Genomic DNA, 22,932 nt, shown 5'->3' on the forward strand with positions numbered 1-22,932 from the left:
CTACTGCAGTGCAGTTTGAAGGTTTATTTTGATTGGACACTTGTGAGTGGGCTGCTAGAATCAAGCCTCCACTTCCAGCTCGGGTAGCTGTGTGTGCCAAGGTTGCCACCTCCCCACCAGGAGGAACGTACCCAGGTCCCTGTGAGGCCTTGGCAGCAGCCACGTGCAGGGAGACACAGATCAAGGACTTACTCTCCTCTCTGCAAATCTCTAAGCTTGCCTTGCTGAAAATGTGACATGATTAGAATGATTTAAAAAAAAATGGAATAAAGAGCTTTGATTCTGATTATTCCAGCTGGCAGACTTTCATTCTTTACAGTCAGTAGTCCTGCTCTTTGGTTAAAAAAAAACCTGCCCCAAGTAGCCCAGCTGCACAGGAAAGGGAAGTGTGAGCAGGAGGAGGTGCCCAGGTGATGGCAGTGTGGGCCACAGCCTCTGCCCGCCTCCCTGGGGTCTCTGGGGCAATAGGCCACCTCAGGTCTTGCTTCTTCCCAGGCAGATCTGTCCGCCTGCGAAGCCCTTGAGTTAGTTCAGTCCCATCCGACAGGTGGTGTGGAGGGAAGGAAAGATGAGCTAGAGCGCTGGGCAGGGGCCTCAAATCTTTATAACAGTCACAGAAGGCATCATTTTACTTAGACTCTTAATGAAATCTAATCTAATAAAATGAAATGGGGCTTCCTGTTAAAACTGAAACTCCAATTCTTTGGCCACCTGATGCGTAGAACTGACTCATTTGAAAAGACCCTGATGCTGGGAAAGATTGAAGGCAGGAGGAGAAGGGGACAGAGAGGATGAGATGGTTGGAAGGCATCACCGACTCAATGGACATGAGTCTGAGTAAACTCCAGGAGTTGGTGATGGACAGGAAGGCCTGGCGTGCTGCAGTCCATGGGGTCAAGAGAGTCGGATACGACTGAGCGACTGAACTGAGTGACTACCTCCATCTGGTAGTTAGACCCTGAAAATAAAAAGCAACAAATTTTGGAAGCAAATTTAAAAGGTGTAAGAATTACATTGTGACATCTGTCTTACATGAGGTTGTAGAAATCTGGTTGTGATTTGAGAAAAATTTAATAGAAAAGTACTATGTAAAATGTCTTGCTTTTTGAGCATTTTGCATGAATATACTTGTTTATAGTTTTAGGGCACATAATTTACTCTTTTTCAATGTATTTGATAATGAAACATTTTTAAAGAGTATTTCTAAATTCCTGAATCTTGCACATATATAAATAACAGTGCTTATTTCCTGCCTGCTTCATTGCATTTCTGCTGTGTTTAAAATGCTAAGTGCTAGTGGGTAATAATTTTCAGAATGACCCAGATTAAAGTCCTGACTATGGAATGAGCGTATGTGTATATGTGCTTCTATTGGAAACCTAGAGATTGCTTTTCATTCTTAGCTCTGCCACCATCCGAGCACAGTGGTGCTTTCTCACTGATCTGAAAACAACTTTTGTTTCCCTGTCATTGCTAACAGATGTGAGAAGTTGCCTCAAGCTAGAGAAATGCGTGAAGGCAAAGACAGTACATTTCATAAGAGGAAAGCCATTCTGGACTAAAAGCAATGAAGTCATTTATAAATTATATTTAACTTCCCCAAAGAAATGTCCTTACACAGTTATATCTTCTTTTCGTGTTTAACAATATCTGTAGACAACAAGTATTTCTTTCCGTGAATACCTTATGCATCTTTTGCCAAATTTTTTAAAATGTTTTTTTATTTTTTAAACTTTTGTTTTGTTTTGGAGTATAGCTGATTAACAAAATTGCAATAGTTTCAGGTGGACAGAAAAGGGACTTAGCCATACAAACCCATGTGTCCATTCTCCCCTGAACTCCCCTCCCGTCCAGGCTGCCACATAACATTGAGCAGAGTTCCCTGTGCTATTCAGTAGGTCCTTGTTTTGCCTATAGTTTTATGTAATGTGGACAAAGTTGTTTGTAGTGTACTTTATTCTCATGGATGATGTTCTTCTTTTACTTTAGGATATTGAAAAAGCCTATGAGATTGTCTGTCAAGAAGGACCTAACTTAAACCCAGATCTTGGAGAGCTGGTAGTCGTTCCTTTGTATCCAAAAGAGAAGTGTGCACTGTTCAAGCCAAACGACGAAACAGAAAAAAGATGCCCAGTTTACCAGAGACGAGTGGTGTTAACGGCTAGCTCCGGAGAATCTTTGATCTGTAGCAACACAGTCAAGTTTGTTATTGATGTGGGTGTGGAGAGAAGAAAGGTAATTATTACTGAGTAGGTAAATTGCCTAAACTAAATTGGGCAGACAGTTATCAGACTGCTCGTTGTCTTGGGTTCCTGTCGTTTTGCGATCTGGGCCTTCTCTGTATTTGGCCATGTGTGCAGAGAAGCACTGTTGCGTGCAGTAACCAAAGTCTTGAGCATAGGTAACTGCCTTTCATCAGGTTGGCAGTCTGGAAAATTAAACTGATTGAGGTGCTAACAGAGAAAGTTTTAAGGAAACACAACTAGTAAAGCAAATTACTTGACTCCTAAACTAATCTTTTCTTCCATACATGTCTTAGGTGTTTTTGGTGGTCTCTCTATCAAAGTAATTAGCATCTTCTCCCAGGTAATTTACTAGAGATTAGTTTCAAGTACACTGACTCTTACTTTAGCAAATTTTGGCTTTATTGTTGACATGGTAAAATTCCATCCTAGATTAAAAAATATATGTGTACTTTTAATCACTGTCCTTAAAAATTAGGAAAAATGGAAATAGGATGGCTCAAGCTGTCAAAGACAGTGGGGTTTTGGAAGTCCTAGCATGTAAACTGAGAAGAACCTACCCTGAGTACTGATCCATTTGCTGTTACTAGGTGCTGTGTTGCTTCCATCCCCCCAGGAGACTGTGGGTCTCCTAAGTACCCTTGATCACTGTGACGGGGCCATTCCAGCCATTAGGAAGGTTCCCTCGGAAGCAGTTTGGCTTGACCTTACTGAATTAATCCACCGTTCAGAGAACCCAGGTTTATCACTCACCTTTAAACTTACACCTACACCTGAGAAGGATCACTGTCAGTGACATCTGTAGCTCTGTGTTAGCCGATCGGACCGGGAAGGTCCAGCGTGCATTATAGAGGTGAGACCCTGGGGGTCACAGTCCGTTTGAATAGCAGCTTGAGGAGATGGGGCACTGTCAGAGGATCTTGATTTGTCCACGGGCACGTGAGTATCTGTCCCCATCGGGCAGCATGGCGCTTTGAGAAGCGGCATCCGTGTTCCAGACAGTGCAGAGCCCTCGTGTTTATAGAAGCCACAGTGAAAGCAGACAGCCCTTAAATCCTTTTATCAAAGCTCTTGAAGTTTTCATCTCAGGGCAAGTGAAACAATAACAAATATCGTACAAAAGGAATGAGTTGGTAGCAGAACATTTTATGAAGTCAGGTGCTGCAAACAGCAGTCACTACAGGGCGAGCGAGCCCGTGGGGTCTTGAGTGAGCCGATGCTCAAGCCGCTGTCCTTCCGTTCAAAGGTGTACAACCCCAGGATCAGAGCAGACTCGCTGGTCACGCAGCCCATCAGCCAGAGCCAGGCCGAGACCCGCAAGCAGATCCTCGGCGCTTCTCCCTCAGGTAGCCCCGCAGGCCCCGGAGCCACGCACGGCGGTTCCCGTCTGCTGGCCCCCCAGATGCATCAACCCCGCTTTGCCCCGGTCTCTTCCAGGAAAACTCTTCTGTCTGTACTCCGAAGAATATGCCTCCAGAGACATGCGGCCGCTGAAGCCAGCGGAGATGCAGGAAGCCAACCTCACGAGCACGGTGCTCTTCATGAAGAGAGTGGACATCGCGGGCCTGGGCCACTGCGACTTCATGAACAGACCCGGTAGGTGCGGGCATGGGCCGGCAGGGTGCCCGGCTGCAGCCCTGCCCGCTTAGCTCCTGCCCACCCCCGGTCCTAAGAGCAGGTGGCCCCTGGCAGAGCAAGCATCCCGGGGCTTTGTTTTGTCCTGAAGCATTGTCTCTACTAGAGGCTTCTCTGAATGGGACTTCTCTGAAGTCATTAAAAAATTTTGTTTAAAAAAAAAAAAAGCACCCTCTAGGAAAAACCCATCCTGACACTGGAATGTCGTCTGCCATCGGACACAGGGGCACAGGGAAACGGTGGCCAGGCCAGTGGCGCTGAGACCTTCCCTAGAACCGTAGGGGGTTTAATATTGAAACTCTGCCAATAAAGACTTGGAAGACCAGTTATTTTGGGCACCCTTGGAACCTAAGGTTTTCAACAGACTCCTCCCTAGAGGAGCAGTGGGATCTCCAGGAGGAGAGGGACCGGGTGAACTCCTCGTCTCATCCAGGACAGACCTCCTTCCTCCTCTGTAGCCATCTCCTCTCTGGGAGCCATCTCTTCTTGCAGGAAAAGGGTCGCTGTTCTCCAGCAGAAGCTCAGGCATGCAGGAGAGGGAGGCCTGCATTGAACGCATGTAAAGAAGGTCCTGGCATTCAGGTTCTTGGGAAAATCGGCCCATCACCGGGATAGCAGCCATGCTGTCCCAAGCCCAAGGCTTGACTCTGAAGGTATCAGCCAGCTTGGCTTGGCACAGAGCCTCTCCATCTGAGAGGAGGTTGTTAGGCCCGGGCCCTTCCTTATTAGCCGAAGTGACAGATACATTAGTGATAAACATACCTTGAGATGGCAGCTCGGAGGAAAGAAGCAGTCACAGGAAGTGACGAAGGTTGTAAAATGTATGTTAGCAAACTGTGAATGTGTTTTTCTTCTACAGCAGTGGTTGGACAGGATGGGCTGGGGCCCTGGGGGGTGGGTGATCAGGTCCAGAAAGGCTGGGAAACCAGGATTCCTTTAGCTGTGAGCCCTTACCTCGCAAATGGTGAAGCCCCTCTGCCCTTGGCTCTTGCTCTGGTCCCTGAGGGAAAGGGAGTCTGGAAGGCAGGGGTGGGTCACTCACATCCATCTCTCCGGTCTTCCTCCGGAGACCCCAGAGCATGTCGCCAGCCAGCCAGTCATCACTCCAGACACCACCCCCTGAAGAAGCAGGTTTTATTTTTGAAAACTCTTGTTAGGCTTCCCTGGTGGCTCAGACGGTAAAGCGTCTGCCTGCAATGCAGGGCAGACCCGGGTTCGATCCCTGGATCGGGAAGGTCCCCTGGAGGAGGAAATGGCAACCCACTCCAGTAGTCCTGCCTGGAAAATTCCATGGACTGAGGAGACTGGTGGGCTACCGTCCATGGGGTCGCAAAGAACTGGACACAACTGAGCGACTTCACTTGCTTTTCTTTCGTGTTGATTGCCCGGGTATCTTGTTTTCATGCTGGTAGTTATCGGCGGGCCAGCATGACGAGAGAAGGAGAGCAGGCCTTGTGACGTCCAAGGTTTTAAAAAGCAGACGGCACAGCTCAGCCAGAGCACAGAGGAACTGCTGGGTTTCTCGGTGGTCACCCTCTGCTGCTCACTCCGCGCGTGGGGCTTAGAGCCGAGAGAGTAGGGAACAAAAGGGCGAGGGAAACAATTCATTCCTGTCTCCTGGCAGTACGCACATAACTGTTTTCTGCTGTGCTTTGGGAAAATACAACTGTGGATTAACTCTGACTCATCGTTTTGAAAGAGAAAAGAAAAAAAAGATGATGGTTGCAGCTGCTGCATTGAACGCCGCTCGTAAGTGAAATACGCAGATGAGGCAGAGCGGCCGCCCTCCGCAGGACTCGCGGGCCGTGTGGAGCGGATTTGGCGTCACTCGGCTATTCATCCGGCTCCCTTGGCCTGTGCGTGCGTGCGTGCTTAGTCGCTCAGTTGTGTCCAACTCTTCGCGACCTCCATGGACTACAGCCTGCCAGGCTCCTCGGTCTGTGGGGATTCTCCGGGCACGAACGCTGGAGTGGGTTGTCATGCCCTCTTCCAGGGTCCCTTGGCAAGGCTCGCTTAAAAAAAAATCCCTCATTTTCTTCCCTAGTGCTGAGGGCTGACCTCCATGGTGAGTGGAGGACGCAGTCCCTGTTGATCCGGGTCAGGGAGTCCAGGGCCAGCCGACCACGTGGGGTGGTTCTAGGCATCTTCCCACTGGGAGGGCAGGGAAGCGCCGTCAGCATGGGCAGGTCAACCTCGCCGAGCCCAGGGCCGTGCCTAACATCACCTTGGTATCTGGCCTCAGACCTCGTTTTGTGGGCGGCCAGATGACTGGCGTTGGAATGATCTGTGAAGAGTGGACCCAAATGCAGACTTGCCAGACGTGGCATTTGGGACAAGACAGGGCCGTCTCAGAGATGGGGGAAGGAGGAAAGGGCAGGATTGGGTCAGGGCCCCAAAGAAGCGTCCAGACCTGTGACTTGTGGGGATGAGGCAGGGACTTCTCGGCCCGTGAATCAGGGAGTTAAGACGCTCTGCAGTTTTATCTTCCACATGAGGAGCCCGGTTGGTGAGTGTGCCCTGGAAGTGCTGGTTCCTTCATCGCGGGAAACGAGAGATTCTGCTCTGGAGTTTACAAAGGGGCTGAAGATGTCACAGTCCAGGTGAAGAGGCGATCGGAGGGGAAATGGGCCCCGGGAGGGAGCCTGGCGTGGATCCTTCCATCCCTGGCGGGGAGCGTCTGCTGCTCGGTTGCCCCCAGACAGCCAGTACTCGACCCCTGCACTGGCAGGAGGCCCCACCTTGGTTTTTGAATTCACAGAGGTCACACGTCATCTGCCCAAGGTCACACAGAGCCGACCGCTGTTCTTAGACGGCGGAGGAGGAGGTTGGAGAAGAGACACACATGTGCCAAAACCACTCGGGAGCCAGAGAGGAGGTCATCTTTCGGAATGAAAAGAAAATCTGAGGGAGAGCTTAGAAGGCTCTTAGAAGGCACAGAAGGGAAGCACTTCAGCCCTTGAAACCTGTTCCAGATCTTTGTGGGTCCAGAGACCGTGGGATCTGTTATTTGGGCCCGGCTGGTGGAGGCTGAACGGGAACACCAGCCTTCATCGAGCTGGGGGAGAGATGGAAACAGGGCCGTCCTCGGCACACCGGGCCAGAGGCGGCCTGGATTTCAGGCACCCAGCGCCCTGGCCCTCGTTACCAGCTGCGTGACATTCGGCGAGCGTATCGCCCACTGGGCGCCTCGGTGTCTTCATCCGAACACCAGCATTGTCAGAGCAGTCCCTTCGCAGAGGCAAGTCCCTGCGTTCCTCTGTGGCCCCCGAGAACGATGATGTGCGGGGAGTAAACGCTCGGCTGTCACCACCCACGTGGTGTCCACCTGAACTCTGACACAGGAGGCTCATCGGCCCCAAGCTGCAGGAGAGCCTCCCGAGGCAGTTCTAATGGTGTGAGAAACAAGTACTGATCCACAGGCCTTGGGAGGCCGCACCGGGTTCCCTGGGGGGAGCTGAGCTGGGCTTTGGAGCCAAAAGGCAAGACTGGAGGCAGCTACGCTGACGGCTGACGGGTTCGAACAGCTGCCAGCAGAAAGGCTGGTCCAGAGGCTGCTTCCACAGCCGGGGAAAGAGGCTGGTTAGCCCTGTGGCTTTGGCAAGTGGCTTACCGTTTCCCCATCTGTAACATGAGGACGGAGGGTCTGCCTTCTTGTGTCATGGAGTTATTAAGAGGTGCAAATGAGATCATTTATGCAGAGGTGCTCTGTGTACTGCGTAGCAGTAGGGGGTCGGCACATGCCAGGATTTACGAGCCTGTCCTTGTGAAGTTAAGTGAAACGGGCCCTCCCTTCCTCTCCAGAGTCAAACTCTTACTCCTGTTGCCTGAAATTCGCAGGACTTCCGAGAGTCTACACCACCCAGCCAGCCACCATCACGATTCTTCGTTTCTCCGCTCCGTGGGCGCCCTACTTGGGTGCACACGATGCCCATGACCCAGTCCTAAATCCCGCCAGGCCCTCTGCCCTGTCCAGCTGTCTCTCTCTCTCCACGTCCCTCTGCATACATGTGCGTGTAATTCACAGGCCTACAAGGCACAGGGCCTGGACGGGGTGAGCCGGCTGTCCCCCCCGGGGCAGTGGCGCTCCGATACGCTCTTGCTCTGTGACAGGATTTCTGATGCTGTGGTGTCCACACTTTACAGTTCTTCTGGCTGCAGGGGGCGCCAGTGATTCCACGCAGACTAGCATCAGCCCAAGTGTGTCGGGATAAGGACGTGGGGTGTCCTGTGACCCCGAGCCATGCCTCAGGGACCCCCGAGGGCAGAGGCTGAATGGCACAGGCAGGCAGCGTCCCACCTCCATCTCTGCGCTCTTCTCTCCCCCGCTGAGCACCTGAATGGAGGTCCCCGTGACGGAGGGGAACACCCCTCTATTCGACATCGAAAATCTTGGCAGACTTTTCAAGGCTATCGGAAAGATGCCACGTGAGGCGGTTGGTTCTGGAAATGACACCACAGAGCCCTGGACCCATCAGACCTGCACTCCTGCTTCAGCTCAGCGCTGAGCCCTCCATCCGGCTATGGGCTCCACCCTTACTCCCGACGAACGGCCTGTGAGCAGCCTTTCTGCAGGTGCTGTGGCAGGAAAACGCAGATTCCATGTTGCAGCCTGGCATTTGGGCTTCCGTGGGAAAAGGGTGCAGGAAAGAGGGTGTGAGTAGCCCTCCGGGTGACTCTGAGTGATGGCGGTGGGGCAGGCGTGTGACCTTGCAGTGAGCTGTCCCGCAGGGGGTACAGCGGCCGTGGGCAGTAGAGCTTAATGAAAATGATGTTTTGTTCATATTGAAATTGCTTGTGGAATAAAGCAGTGTGATTTTGCAGTGTTGTAAAGAAGAGGCCTGGCACTAAAACATTTATATTCCATTTGTTAGCATTATTTACCATGGATTACACTTAAACAGCACTGCCATAAAGAACCCTCATCTAAACTCTTTTGCTTTTACCTACAATTTTATGGGCCGTACTGGGGAGCTGGCTTAAAACATAGAATGTAACATTAGCAAACCTTATGCAGTTATTTTTATGAGTGCTCCTTCACCTGTATCATCTGCATTCATTAACTTGTTCTTTCTAGCATAATAAAACCCCCAAGAACTTCCTGTCTCCTTCTGCTGTTAGGACCAGGAGCAGAGTCATGACGTTATTTCCACCCGTCACCGTGTGTGCAGTGGACTCAACTCCAGGGTGTAAAAATGAGGAGCAGTGCCCCCTGGGGACAGAGGCTGGCTGTGCAGCCAGACCCTCCCAGGGACGGTTGCCAGAGATCCTGTAACTTAGCACGAAGCAGCTTTGCTGACTTATGGAAATTGGTTTCTAAACAGCTGTCAGTCATTCAGTCTGCACTCCCAGCCCCTCTTGCCCTGTTTAATCCGAGATGCTATTTCTGCTGCTGCCTCGTGCACCTTCTTGGGCAGGTCAGGTGATACATTTGATTCCAAAAATGCTGATGGCACTTTGGACTAAATACTTTTTCTAGGAGCCCACCTGTTTACTTCCTGGGGACTGTGACTTCTCAAGGCCTCACCCTTGCCTCGGGGTCCCTAAAGGCACAAATGGCAAATAGCTCTTTCAGCTTCCTTGTCTCCTGTTGCTGTCATCAATGTGAGTTCTGGGTCAGCTTCGATTGGCGCATTTTTCTCTTTATTGTGGGATTATATTTTCCTACCACATGGTTTTTATTGGATGCCAGACATTGTCCATCTCACTGCGTTGGATATTGGACATTTCATATATCCTATAAGTATTCTCGAGCCTGCCCTGGGCTGCAGGATGATCCTTTCAGGGGTTGATTTCAGGATTACGTGGGTGGCACTGGAACTGCGCTTATGGGGTAGGGTGGGGCGGGGGGAGCATAGTTATTATCTCCTCCCCAGAGCCCCATGAACCGTGAGGCTTGGCAGCCTGGCTGGTGGGAATGGGCCTGTCCTGGACCACGTGTGTGCACCCAGCATGAATCCTGTGTCCCTCCTGGTCTGGAGTGGTTTCTCCCAGGGGCCCTCGTCCATCTGAGTCCTCCTGCAGAGCTCTGTCCTCTCAGGAAGTCTGACCTGCAAGCTCTGACCACCCGAGTCTCCAGGGACCCTCAGCACCATCTCCATGATTCAGGCAGCCTGGCAGCTCCCCCGGGTACCCTCCTAGCACCACAGCCTGGAAACTCAGGGCAGTAAAGCTTCTTGAGAGATGACCCGTCTCAGGAGTCCCTGTCATTCGTTGCCCAGTGTTCTGTCTTGCAGACTGTTGTTTCACATATTTTTCTTATCATTTGGTGGTTCTGTGTGGGAGGGAAAATCCAGTACCTGTTACCCCATCTTGGTGGTATGAGACTTTCTAATTGTTCATTTTATCTTCACCAGCACCAGAGAGTCTGATGCAGGCTTTGGAAGACTTAGATTACCTGGCAGCATTGGACAATGATGGAAATCTTTCTGAATTCGGAATCATCATGTCAGAGTTCCCTCTTGATCCACAACTCTCCAAGTCCATCTTAGCATCCTGTGAATTTGACTGTGTCGATGAAATGCTAACCATCGCTGCCATGGTGACAGGTATTCCTTCAGGACAGTTCTTTTGTCCTGCAGCAGGTATAGATTTAAATGAGATCTATTGACACGGGAATGAAATATCTTCAATTCAAGTAGATTGAAAAGGTAGAAGAGTATAAGAATTATCTTAATATGAAAAACACCTGAATCAAAACCCAGTGAATTTCTTAAATCAGGTGGGAGCATAGCAAGTTTGCTTTGCTGAAGTAATGGGCACCGATCAAGAAACACACCTCACTGGGAGTATTCTCACCCCCGCCAACCTCATGTGCGTGTTTTCTGTCTCCTCCCACCTCATTCACCTTGGTTTATAGGTTTGGATAGATTCCTTTACTGGCAGAACAAACCAGAGGCTCTGCTGCATCAGAACCCGGGTTCTGGTCCAGTCCCTGGGCCTCTGAGTCCCCAGGTCCCCCAGCTCCCGCTGTAACACAGGCAGGGTATCCGCTGTGCCGAGCAGCCCTGAGTAAAGCTAACAGAGACACGCGTGGCGACAGCTCACCCTGAGCTGCTCTGATTTCTAAGTAAACAAGGATGACACGTTCCCAGAAGACAGGGACAGGGCTGCACACAGCCGTGGGCCCCCCTCCGCCTGTTGTGCTGAAGGGAATGGCTCATTATCGCCAACCGTCTGACTTTTCGTGTCTTAAAGCTCCTAATTGCTTTTCGCACCTGCCCCGCGGAGCGGAGGAGGCCGCCCTATCTTGCTGGAAGATGTTCTTACATCCTGACGGAGATCACTTCACCCTCATCAACATCTACAAGGCCTACCAGGACACGACTCTGAACGCCACCAGCGAGCGTAAGTGAAGGCTCAGCGTTCTCAGAAATCACCTCCTAGTCCTCCTTTCCTTCCCAGAACAAAGCTGAGTTGTGATTCAGCAGACACTCTCTCTCCCCCGAGCCCCTGGGTCACTTGAGCGGCACGGCGCTCCAGGCCCCGCCTTATGCACCCACAGGTTTAACTGTAGAGACACCCTCCTCCCACAGACGGGGCCCTGCGTCCACGCACCCCGGCACTCAGCCCGCAGCCTCCAGGGCGAGCCTGCTGGGCGGGAGACCTAGACTTGCCCAGCACGGCCCTGCCCTCTCGGGTCCAGGGAGGAAGGAGAGAACTGCCGTCTCCAGGTGCCCAGCAGTCAGAGCAGCGCCTTGTGCTTATGACACGGCAGGTTCACTGCTGATGGAGAGTGGATCATTCAAAACACACACACACACACACCGCCCCCCCAGCTCCAGGTAGTAGTAACGAAGAGGCAGGTGAGCCGAGGGAGACTGGAGCTTGGCTGAGGAGGGGAGGAGAGAGAAGGGGTGTTCAGGGGAGTAGAGTGGCCCGTGGAAAAGCTGCAGCAGAGGTCGGGGTGTGTCTGAACCACAGTGGGTATATTCCCACTTACAGGGGTAAGGGAACAGCAGACTCCTCCACGGGAAGCTCCTGTTCCAGACTTAAAGACAGGAAGGGGTCTCAGAGGCCAAGAGGGCAGAGCAGTGATGCGGAGGCGGCCAGAGAGGACTGGCTACAAGGGGAATTATCAGGCTCACCTTTGTTCTCCACGATGCTTCTCTTGCCTCCTCTGCTCCAGTAGAGGGTGTGAAAAAGTATTTAAAGTGAAGCGAAAAATATGACAGCAGTCAGAATGGCAGAACGCTAAGAAGAAAAAGTTGTCAGCGAGGTACACAAGGAATTTGGCAGCATCTTTGGAGAGCAAGCCGGATGCCTTGGTCATCACGTGACCAAGTGCTTGCTTTCGCGGCTCCAGACAGGCCTGAGTGGAGTGGACAGAACAGCATCAATGAAGGTCTGCAGTCCCCGTGCCAGGGGCCACATGCGCTCCCAGGTCAAGGCAAGACTCTGGGTCCAGCTTCCATCGTCACAGATGGAGAGAAAGAGGAACTTCACACTGCTGCAGGGGACTGACTTTCAATGTATTAATAAAACTTGCAAATCGGGTAGGCAAGCTTAACTGGAACATTAATTCCCAAGTCAGCCTAGTAGTGATCTTTTTCTTACAATTAAGACGTGTGAGATATTTTCATGGAGCAGAGAGATGTGTACTGTAAGCTCTTCCCTCCTAGCCTGATTAAATGTTGTGGCCACGTACATCCTGGCTGTACACGCGCTGGACAAAATGTTGATCTTGAGACAGTCTTCCCTGCCCCTCGTGATCCAGATGAAGGGTCAATGCTGGGAGCCTGCGCTTTTCACAGCTGGTGGGATCTTGGAATCCCTGCAGCCGCTGCGGGTCCTACTGTTTCACAGGGCGACCTTTTTAGGAGAGGAGACAGAGGACGCAGAGATAAGAGCATGTGCAGCCTGGGCTCTCAGCTGTGACAGGTCACGTCTAAGCAGCCTTTTGTTGGTTCCTTCCTAGACTGTGTTGAAAAGTGGTGTCACGATTACTTCCTCAACTGCTCAGCACTCAGGACGGCAGAGGTTATCCGAGCTGAACTTTTAGAAATCATCAAGCGGATTGAGCTTCCCTACACAGAACCTGCCTTTGGCTCAGAGGAGAACACTCTGAACATAAAGAAAGCTCTTCTGTCTGGTTATTTTATGCAGGTAAGAATGGATAAGGCCACCTGCAGTGTGGTCTTTATATAAATCTCACATATTCAGGACATCCTGTCAGAAGTCTCTCACTTAGGGTGATTATTTTATTGATGTGAAAACCCTTATATGTTATGGAATGCTTAGTATTTAAATACACGTTCCCTCAAGGGAGTGAAGAGCTAAGCTAGAACGTTCACTTTGCCCTAAAGGACAGCTCTCCCTCATCACAGAGGGAGCTGTTACAGCACCCTGGGTGAATGTCGGCTGCAGTTCCTCACGGCACCTGGCTGTTCCCACTGAATTGGTGATGTGACACCCAGCAAGTAGAGACAGCATCCCGTTGGTTTCTTTCCTGGAGCAAAAGTTGCCTAAGGCATCTGCTCTGACTGTTAGTAAAGCCTGTTACAGAAACACGTCCATTCTTCACATAGTGAGAGCAGCACTGTGGCATGTGAGCATGGGTCTCCTCGTCTGTATGTAAACGGCCATCACAGGGTTGTGGTGAGGAATTAAATCAGCCAAAACGTCGAGTGTGAAGCACTGGACGTCTGTGTGTAGTCCACGACGTGAAGGGAACAGCTTTCTTTCTTGACCAGAACATTCACTTTTGTAGCCATGCTGTTTTGGCGTGCTGCCCTGAAACTGATGAGATTAGTCAACAACATCTTATCGCTGGCTCTTAAGTTTTGAGCAAAACATGTATACATCTTTCTGTATCTGAAAATGGAAAACATGTAGTGAATCTGTAGTTTAAACTATTCTCTGTCAAGTAGTTTGGAATTTTTAAAACAGCGTGCTTTTGCGCCTCCATCTCCACATCACACACCTTTCTTCCTCTGCAACACCGCCGCTCAGATCGCTCGGGACGTGGACGGGTCGGGCAACTACCTGATGCTGACGCACAAGCAAGTCGCGCAGCTGCACCCGCTGTCCTGTTACTCTGTCTCCAGGAAGATGCCCGAGTGGGTCCTCTTCCACAAATTCAGCATCGCTCACAGCAACTACATCAGGATCGCCTCCGAGATCGCTCCTCAACTGTGAGTGTGGTGGAGCAGAAGGGCTTTCTTTTAAATTCCTACCTGAAGAACACGTGACAGACTTGGGTTTCCTTACGTTTTCAGTATAAGCAGCTCATACCACTGCTAATCTAAGTTTGTGTGGGGCAGAGCTCCTAAAGGCAGGTCTCTGTAGATGACTGAGAAAGGTCCGTGCCTCGGGTGACAGCAGAGAACACAGCCTAGAAACAGGGCAGAGTGTGGCACGGTGGAGAGGCAGAGCTGCAGGCGCGGACCGTGCGGAGCAGTGACCTGGCCGCCTCTCAGGACAGGTGAGCCGCTGAGACTGCAGCAAGCGGGGAAGGGGAGGACGGAGGCGAGGCTGAAAGCAGGCAGGCAGGAGCGGTGGAGGGCTTACGGACCAGAGAGTTGGGAGTTGACCCTAAGTGCAGTACAAAGCAGTCGGAGGGTTTTAAGCCAGAGGAACGTCTTCCGTTGGGAAGGTCGCTGGCTGCGAAGTGAACGGGCCATAGGGAGAGCGGTGAGGATGGACTGTCTCAGCCGCTGCAGGTGCAGACCCACTGGGAAGACGCCACTCCTGCTCGGGCAGCTGGTCTTTCCAGGCAGGAGCCAGGAGCAACTACAGGTGTGTCCAGCTTCAGCAGCTGGATACAGTGTGGTGTTAGTAAGAGAAGCAAAAACACTCCCTGTCTCACACACCGAGTTCTCCCAAGCACCTGATCTGACCTGTTGTAGAACTGTGAAGGCCTTGGGGGAAATACCAGTCTCCCCGGTGGTTACAGTGACAGAGCCCAGCTTCTTTTAGAAGTGCAGCTGGACTGGTCCTATGAGAACCACAGAGTACTCATTCTACAGAGGCAGACTGAGCCACTGAGAAGTTCAGGCTAATCAAAATTCTGGAGGCAGATTCTCCAGGCCTGGGAAGGGCCCAGGCATGTTTGCTGATCTCTCACCACTAATAATTTTTTGTTTTAAACAGATTTATGCAACTGGCACCACAATACTATTTCAGTAATCTGCCTCCTAGTGAAAGCAAGGATATTCTACAGCAAGTCATGGATCACCTATCCCCTATTTCAGCAACGAAAAAGGAGCAGAAAATGTGTGACAAGTGCCCTGAAGCTACTGAACAGAGATGCACTGTGCAGTGACGCTGCAGAGCGTCCACCCAAAGCCTGATGTGCAATAACTGTCCCCAGGGCGGTGCGGCGGCCGGCCCCCCGGGCAGCACGGACGCGGTGCCACAGCCCACGGAGTCCTGAGGGGAAGAGCACGCTGTATGACAGTTAGAAACTAAAAACAGAAGTTTTTATTGAGTTCTTTAAATTACTACCCCATGTTTTTCTTCTTACTGGAAAAGTTTTTAATCAACCGTTCTTAATTTGACCAATATTTTAAAAAAGCAAAGATATTTTGTAAATGTGTCGCAGACACGGGTGACAGAACCCTACATTTGTAGAGGACCTTCATCTGAATAAAGTCATGAGTTTTTCAGTAAGCCTCCACCAAGTCTTCTGGTAATTCTGCAGAAGCAAGCCCACCACGGTCCGTGGGAGATGGGTTAGACAGACAGATGTTCTTTCAGTTTTTCCATGATTTCATTCATCTTGTCGCCTGGAATTAACATCACAGTTCGCAGGGGCTTCATTGGCACATCATCAAAGGACCATCGGCCTCCCAGACACGTGTCGCTCTCCTCCTGCACCGAGTAGCTGAACTTCAGGATTGCCTTCTAAACCAAAGAACCATAAATTTAAAATTCACGCAAGCTGAAGGCAACACTCATGTATTCAATAACAAGAAATACAATAGTGTGTTTGGCAAATATAATAAGGCTGACAGCTAAAGGAAGCTCACAGAGGACAGTCAGGCAGACATTACAAAGCACTCCCCAAGGAGATTTCTAACCTGCATGAAGACTGTGGGTGGAAGCGTCCTACTTCTAAGAGGTGAACAAACAGCTGAGTTATATTAATACCCTGGCTTCCCCGGTGGCTCAGAAGGTAAAGAATCTGCCTGCAATGTAGGAGACTCAGGTTCGAGCCCTGGGCTGGGAAGACCCTCTGGAGAAGGGAATGGCAACCCACTCCAGTATTCTTGCCTGGGAAACCCCATGGACAGAGGGGCCTGGAGGGCTACACCATGGGGTCACATAGAGTCGGACACAACTCAGCGACTCACACTTTGACCTTCTTTCACCTTTGTAATTCTGAAGTCACTCATACTGACAAGCCCATTTGATTCTCAAAATAATCTTGGGATACACAAGTGAAATTAAGACTCATAACATCTGACAGTTAGCGAGAAGAACCGTGAGGCTAGTCTTAGCACTGTCCCAGCTGCTTCTCTGGCATAAAGCTTTGTGTGAGGACAGTAAGTCTGCGTGACCAACCCATCGTAAAACACCCGCACATTCGTCCCTGACATGGTTTACCTCAAGTGCTGAGGCTCACATTTTAAACAATTTTCACTTATTTACTTCCTGAAAAACAAGGACAGAGCTGAATCTATAGTGCTTTTATCTTCAGTGGGCGCCTTTTAAAATAAGTGCTTATCATCCAATCCAGGAAAATGTGTCCTCCTCAGAGACTGAACATTTTTGAGAGGCAGGCAGCATGACGAAGTATACACTCTGGCATCTGGCTGTCCGTCACGGGCACAAGCTTACAGGGAGAGTCCCTCCAGGGGGATGGCCTCTAGGTCGTAGGGCATGGGGCGGCATGCAAGCCAGCAGCAAGGGCGCGGGGCCCATCCCACCTTCCAGACCCAGCAGACAGTGGCTCCACGTCCCCTCAGACTCAACAGCCCCACCTGTGCACCCAGGCTAACGCCCACCTCCCAGAGCGGTGAGAGAACAAAGACCTCATAGTAATAAGCACACTGTAAATGCCCAGCCAACTGTCAGCGTGATCGGCTTGATAATCACCTCCTCCCCACTGTTATTAGCTCCAAGGTGCTGTAGATAGGGAGGTTTAAACACAGAATGGCCACACTTAAACTTTAGCATAAAGTGAGAGCAGTCCTTATTTACATGTAAACAAACAGCTGGAACAGGACAGTCTTACCTCGTAGAAGAATTCTTCTTCCGCATTTGCAAACATTAACTCCTCTTTGTTTTGGCTGCTCTGTCTCTTTTTGGAACCGCTTTTTCCTGCTTCCACAAACGTCTTGCTAATCAGAAGGTAGAAGTGACACTTCCCACATGGCTTGTTAGTTTTGTGTGCCTCTGCTAGTTCTTTCCTTCAAGGTACAAACACACAGACACAAGGTTGGCCTGGGTCAGACAAGGTCCACGGACGAACCAGTGCACAGAGCAGGCCACCGAGACCTCCACGGAGCGCTGCGGTGACACAGGCTTAAGAGGCCGACGTCAGATCTGCACGCTTCTAGAGCAGCCAGGTGCGTGTTCAGGCGACTGGCAGCGCCTTTTATGATGATGGTATGGTGACCCACAGGTTAACGCTCTGAGTTGTAGATACACAGCAACTTAACAGATAAGTCTCAAGTTCACACAACATCACTGCTGTTAAAAATACCTAAGAATCTGGATTTTCTAAAACATTTAACTGAAACACACAAGGGCACACAGCCATGACAGACGACATCAGAGCAGGTGACCTCTAGGATCTCTATTCACTGGCATCTGAGACATTTCTGGCCTGCAGAAAGGGCCAGACAGATTCCCTGAACTACCATGTCAATGAGACAGCAAAGAAATCTTAACTCTTTCCTTCCTTTAAACCATACATAACCCTGTATATCAGGCTAAACAAAAATGCAAAGAAACTTAAACAACCCACATCAGCTTTCTTTCACAGCATCAGGAGAAAGCTGATCCTCCTCCTATGAAATCAGACAAACGTAAAAGCTCTAGCTGATCAGACAAAAAGACAAACAGGCAGGCACCGCAAGTACAGTATGAGTAGCAGCTAAGGGGTGGCAGCGAGGGAGAAAGAGCAAAACTAAAAAGCAACTGTATAAAGGAAAATGGGAAACCAAAAGGTTTCAAACTATAGTTACATTCGCATCAACTATTTCCAGAGACATCACAAAGATGTACCCTGACCTCTGAGAAATAATACTCTCTCTGCCTGTAATTTCATCCTCCTCTATGTCAAAGCACAGACAATATCAATTCCTATCTCTCCCTACATTTAAATTATTCTTGTAAACTTAAAGCTCCTGAATTAAAGCAAAACAGTAACAAACCCTGAGGAGCCCAAGAGGCAGTATCAGGGCCATGGTTGCATTCATCACAGAATGTCCCAATGGAATTTACGAATTTTACTGTTTTGTTGTTGTAATTATTTACATTTCATTCGTGTAACAGAAATCCTATCTCTGAAGCGGGTGAAAAACTTCCGTCAAATGGGCGTTAAAGTGTATATGAAACTCTTATTTTTATACCATTTAAATCTTTGAGATTATCAAGACTATTGTCACAACAGTCTTAAGGAATTAAAACTATTACAAAGCCTATTATTAGTAACACATACATCTCTCAGGCACTCTCCCCACACGTGCTTAAACCAGCATATCCCACTGGAGTCACACGTCTGAATCTACGTGGGGAAAAGCCTCCTGCTGAAAGGCGTGTCCCGTCTCTTACTGGAGCTGCTGGTGCATGGGCAGCGCGATCTGTGGAGGGACGTTAATGAACCTCTCGCTCAGCAGAAAGCCCACAGGCCTGGCGGCGTCACTGAAGAGCCTGTCCAGCTGCTCAGCCGTGCTCTTCTCACAATTCTTCTCACAGAGGCGCAGAATCAACTCCTTAATTTGCTCAGCGCATGGGGTACCCTAGAAAGCAAAGAGAAGGCTCACTCTATCACAGGCCATCACCCACAGGAGAAAACATGAAAGTGAGAGCTATCACTTTTTAGTATCATATAGTGTGGTTTCCTGCCAAAACCTTTAAAAAAAACCTTACAAGTCTTTGGGTTTCTCTGATAGCTCAGTTGGTAAAGAATCCGCCTACAATGCAAGAGACACCCCAGTTCAATTCCTGGGTCGGGAAGATCTGCTGGAGAAGGGATAGGCTACCCACTCCAGTATTCATGGGTTTCCCATGTGGCTCAGCTGGTAAAGAGTCTACCCACAATGCAGGAGACCTGGGTTCGATCCCTGGGTTGGGAAGATTCCCTGGAGAAGGGAAAGGCTACCCACTCCAGTATTCTGGCCTGGAGAATTCCATGGACTGTATAAGTCCATTGGGTCCCAAACAGTTGGACACGACTGAGCGACTTTCACTTTACAAGTCTTCAGTGTTGACTACTTACTATTTTTCAAAAGTAACTATATATACCTGGTTATTTACGAGCCCATACTCAGTGATCGGAGGTTATACTAACTCCAGACATACTGGGATAGAAACTCTAGTCCATCTCATAAGATGAAAGTATCTGAAAAGTTCACTTAAAGTGTAGCCTGCGTCTTATTCTAAGGAGGGTAAACTTCCTGGGTTTTATTTTTTCAACTAGAACCCATCAATGAATCAATAAAAATGAATGAAAATACAAATAAATGTTGAGTGTCCTCAATTTCAGGAAGCAATGAAGACTCAGAATCAAAGAAAACAGCTGCAGAGACAGCAAAAACAGCTCTTGTGTCCACACCAACATCAGAAAACTCACTTTTCAAAACCCAGATGACAATTCCCTACACCACAGGCAGTAAATGACTTTAACTGGGTACAGATTATTCAAAGAGAAACAAAAATACCTTCATATTGAAAAAAGGATTACAGCAAGATTTTACAAGAGCACATATCCTTATATTTAATATCTTGGTCTGATATAAAACACACTTTCATCAAATATTAAATAGAATTAACTTTTTAGGTCCTGGCCTAAGGAATAACCACTCCAATGGCCACCCAATGAAACCAACCTTTCTTTCAGTTAAATTTAAGAGACTTATGAAACCAAAAATCTCGTCTTCATCCACATCGTCATCGCTGTCTTCTGAAACATCCGTTTGCTGTTTCAAAAAGAAAAAAATACTCATTTTATGTTTGGTTGAGAAGAAGTGCAGTACAAAGTCTTGGAATCTAGGCTGCATTTATCTTTTCACATTTCAAAGGAAAACTCTGTTTTACTGTCATAGCCTTGGCAAAGCCTCATGGACTAAAACTGTGTGGCCTTGTTCTCATCACTTTATCTCCCCGATTCTGTCCTCTTTTTACATGGTGGGTGATTTCTTTCTGCTCTCAATGTCTTTCTTGACTCTTAAGACATTTTGCTCCAAGTGTTATAAGTCCAGAACAGATAAGCTCTCATTAAGGAAACATTTTAGTCTGTTTCCTAAGTGATGCTGGAGGCCGCCCTTGTTTGTGGGTCCACAACACTGTCCCACCTAAAACCCATGCTTTCAGAGCCCCGGCCAGTCATGACCACAGGTGAAGAGGAACAACGCCTCAGCGCACGGGCAGGAGAGAAGAGGAGGGCGGGAGGGGAAACGAGGAACTGGGAAAGCAGCGCCACGAGTGAAGCACGTGACTCCTGAGCCTCCCTCCCCTTTCGTGTTTGACCTTCCGGTTTGGCTCTACTCAGCGCATCGACCACACATTCCTTCACCTACTGCCTATCCACTCATCCAAGCTGTAAACTCCTCCCGCGGCTTCCCCAGTCCCTGGCAGAGTCTGGCACAGACTAAGTCCTTGGGAAAGATGTGCTGAATGGATGAAGTGAAATGAGACTGCCGCTCTTCCCGCGAAGGACAGCAGGGACCCAGGCTTGCCCCGAGTGTCCCCGAACTTGTTCTGCAGGAAGGGGTCCCAGCACCGCCACTCAGCCAGGCACAGGAGCAGTCGGCAGTGCCAGGGCGCCTCCAGCGGCCGGGGCCTCGGCAGGAACAGAAAGCAGAGTGGAAGGGCCTGTGGGGGCCAAGTCAGAGCAGACAGACCTGCAGGGGGCCTGGCACCTGGGGAGGGTGAGGGGGCATGGCTCCTGGATCTGAGCTCACCATGCCACTGAGGGGACCTCAGGCAAGGGGGCGACCAGGCTCCACAACAAAACACTTCTACTGAACACGGGCAAGGTAGGGTGGCTCAGGCAAGGCCGCCACGGCCGAGGTCACCAAAATGAATGATGTGCCAAGATGAGGGAAGCCTTGGGCTCAACAAAACAAGATGGTGCAAAGGAGAAAATGAGAAGGCGGTTCAGGAGAGACCCACAGTCCCGGACAGAGGACCAAGGGCATGTCTGCTCTTGGAGGAGAGGGGAAGGAAGCAGAGGGAAACACGCTGTGCCGACATGCCCGGGCCCCCCGAGAGCAACAGCAGACGGTGGACCCCCAGCCACTGCGACAAAGCCTGTGTGGTACCGACAGGCCAACAGCAGGGAGTGTGAAAAAGGCTCCCTCAGGGCGAAGCCCCCAAATGCTTCCTCGAAAAGCAACAAGCACCATGGAACATGCTCAGCCCTCCTCGACAGGCCATCGGGCATCCAGGCGGCAGCACGGGGTCTGCTGGTCACATCACAGCCTCGTCCACCACCACCTGCCTCCCCCACAAGAGCCGCCCTGCCTGACCCGAGTCCGGCCTCCTCCCAGCCCACCCCTTACCTCTCCCGAGCCTCTTGGGCCCTGAGTCTCCAGCTGAGCAAATGTGTGGTCTGCATAGCCCGCCCCTTCCCTCCACGACCCTCGAAAATGCCTTCTCTAAAACAGTCCAAATCCCCCCACTTCCACAGGGTGCAGAAAGTTCTGGCAGTCCCTGTCCTCGGAAGGAGAAATCTGGTCCCTGGCACACCTCAGGTGTCTCCGTGGAAGCCAAGGAAGCTATGATTATACTGTAGATTTACTTGTGTAATTATCCAATTAAAGGATGAATCCCCCCACCAGAGAATAAGCTTTTTCAAAAATAAAAGTGACCACTTCTCACTGGTGTCCCTCAGGTCTCAGACACTCATCAGTGAGAGCTCACGTCTACCTACTGACAGAGCAGGCGGCCTGCTTCTCCCCACTGAGCCCATGAGATGAAGTGTCTGGGGTGTCACTCCTTTCGTTCTCCTGACACTGCGTGCCAGAGATTCTGAATGGTGGCCGCAGGTCTGAAAAGTGTCTGCTGCGCAAAGATACTAGTGACCCCATCGGTTTCAGGACATCAAGAGAGTCGGGGGTAAAAATAAAAGCCAGATTGAGGTGTTTGGTGTTCAGGAGAGGAGGTGGAAATCGAATGTAGGATATTTTTCAAGAATTTTGGCTTTTGAATGAATCGGGGAATTAAAAAAAAAGGAAAAAGGGGAAAAAAAAAAAAAGACTTTTGGCTTTGAAAACAAAGTGAGATGGCCGAGACTGATGTTGCTAGAGTGGAACCTTAGACTGCGGTGGAACTCTTTTGCTTTTTCATAATAAGCCAGATGACAGGTGTGGGGGATATAAAAAAGGCTTCATGCCGACGGCTGCACATACACAGCCCGTGCCGGTACCAGACCCGGTTGTACACACCTCACCCTGTGCACCCACCACTCTGAAGGAACACCAGCACCATCCACGTCGACAGAGAGCCACGTGGGTGCATGCGAAGGCCACCGGGCAGACTGCCTTCCTCAGGTGGTCCCAATCACTTCTCGGATCCCACGTTCTCTTCTGACGCCGACCTACACACTCCTCCCACTGAGGGGGTCTGTGCGTGCTCCCCTTGAACTTGCACAGGCCTTCACATCTGCTCCTCAAGCAGATGCTGGAGATGACTCAGTTCCATGATGCTCTGCACTTCTGCCTGGCTCTCTTGGATAGAGGCCCACAGTGCCCTCTGGGCTCCCAGTGGAGTCAAGGGAGGGGCCACCTTGCAAGAAAACGCTCCAGCCCCACTGGAGCCTCTCCAGCTACTGTGACTGAAGCAAACAGGAGCCGCCCTCACAGAGCTCGGTTCCAAGTGCAGCTCCACGAACCCAGCAGAGAACGGTTCTTCCTCAGACATGGAGCTGTGGGGCAGTCTGTCAGGC

General features: G+C 50.2%; 1 protein-coding gene across 3 annotated transcripts in view; it reads left to right on the forward strand.

Annotated features, from left to right (window-relative positions):
• Positions 1-15,492, forward strand: part of DHX32 (DEAH-box helicase 32 (putative)) — a 48,802-nt gene extending 33,310 nt beyond the window's left edge. For 2 of the 3 annotated variants that reach the window (XM_043475109.1, XM_043475111.1), the window contains 8 exons: positions 1,990-2,235; positions 3,490-3,589; positions 3,681-3,839; positions 10,232-10,423; positions 11,073-11,222; positions 12,793-12,980; positions 13,764-14,008; positions 14,967-15,492. In XM_043475109.1, coding sequence (XP_043331044.1) covers positions 1,990-2,235; positions 3,490-3,589; positions 3,681-3,839; positions 10,232-10,423; positions 11,073-11,222; positions 12,793-12,980; positions 13,764-14,008; positions 14,967-15,138 — 1,452 coding nt within the window. In that variant the 3' untranslated portion in view covers positions 15,139-15,492. The remainder of the gene's footprint in view (positions 1-1,989; positions 2,236-3,489; positions 3,590-3,680; positions 3,840-10,231; positions 10,424-11,072; positions 11,223-12,792; positions 12,981-13,763; positions 14,009-14,966) is intronic. The other variant, XM_043475110.1, reaches the window with a different exon arrangement.
• The last annotated feature ends 7,440 nt before the right edge of the window (positions 15,493-22,932 follow it).

The sequence above is a fragment of the Cervus canadensis genome, chromosome 8, assembly GCF_019320065.1.
Source record: "Cervus canadensis isolate Bull #8, Minnesota chromosome 8, ASM1932006v1, whole genome shotgun sequence".
NCBI lineage: Eukaryota > Metazoa > Chordata > Mammalia > Artiodactyla > Cervidae > Cervus > Cervus canadensis.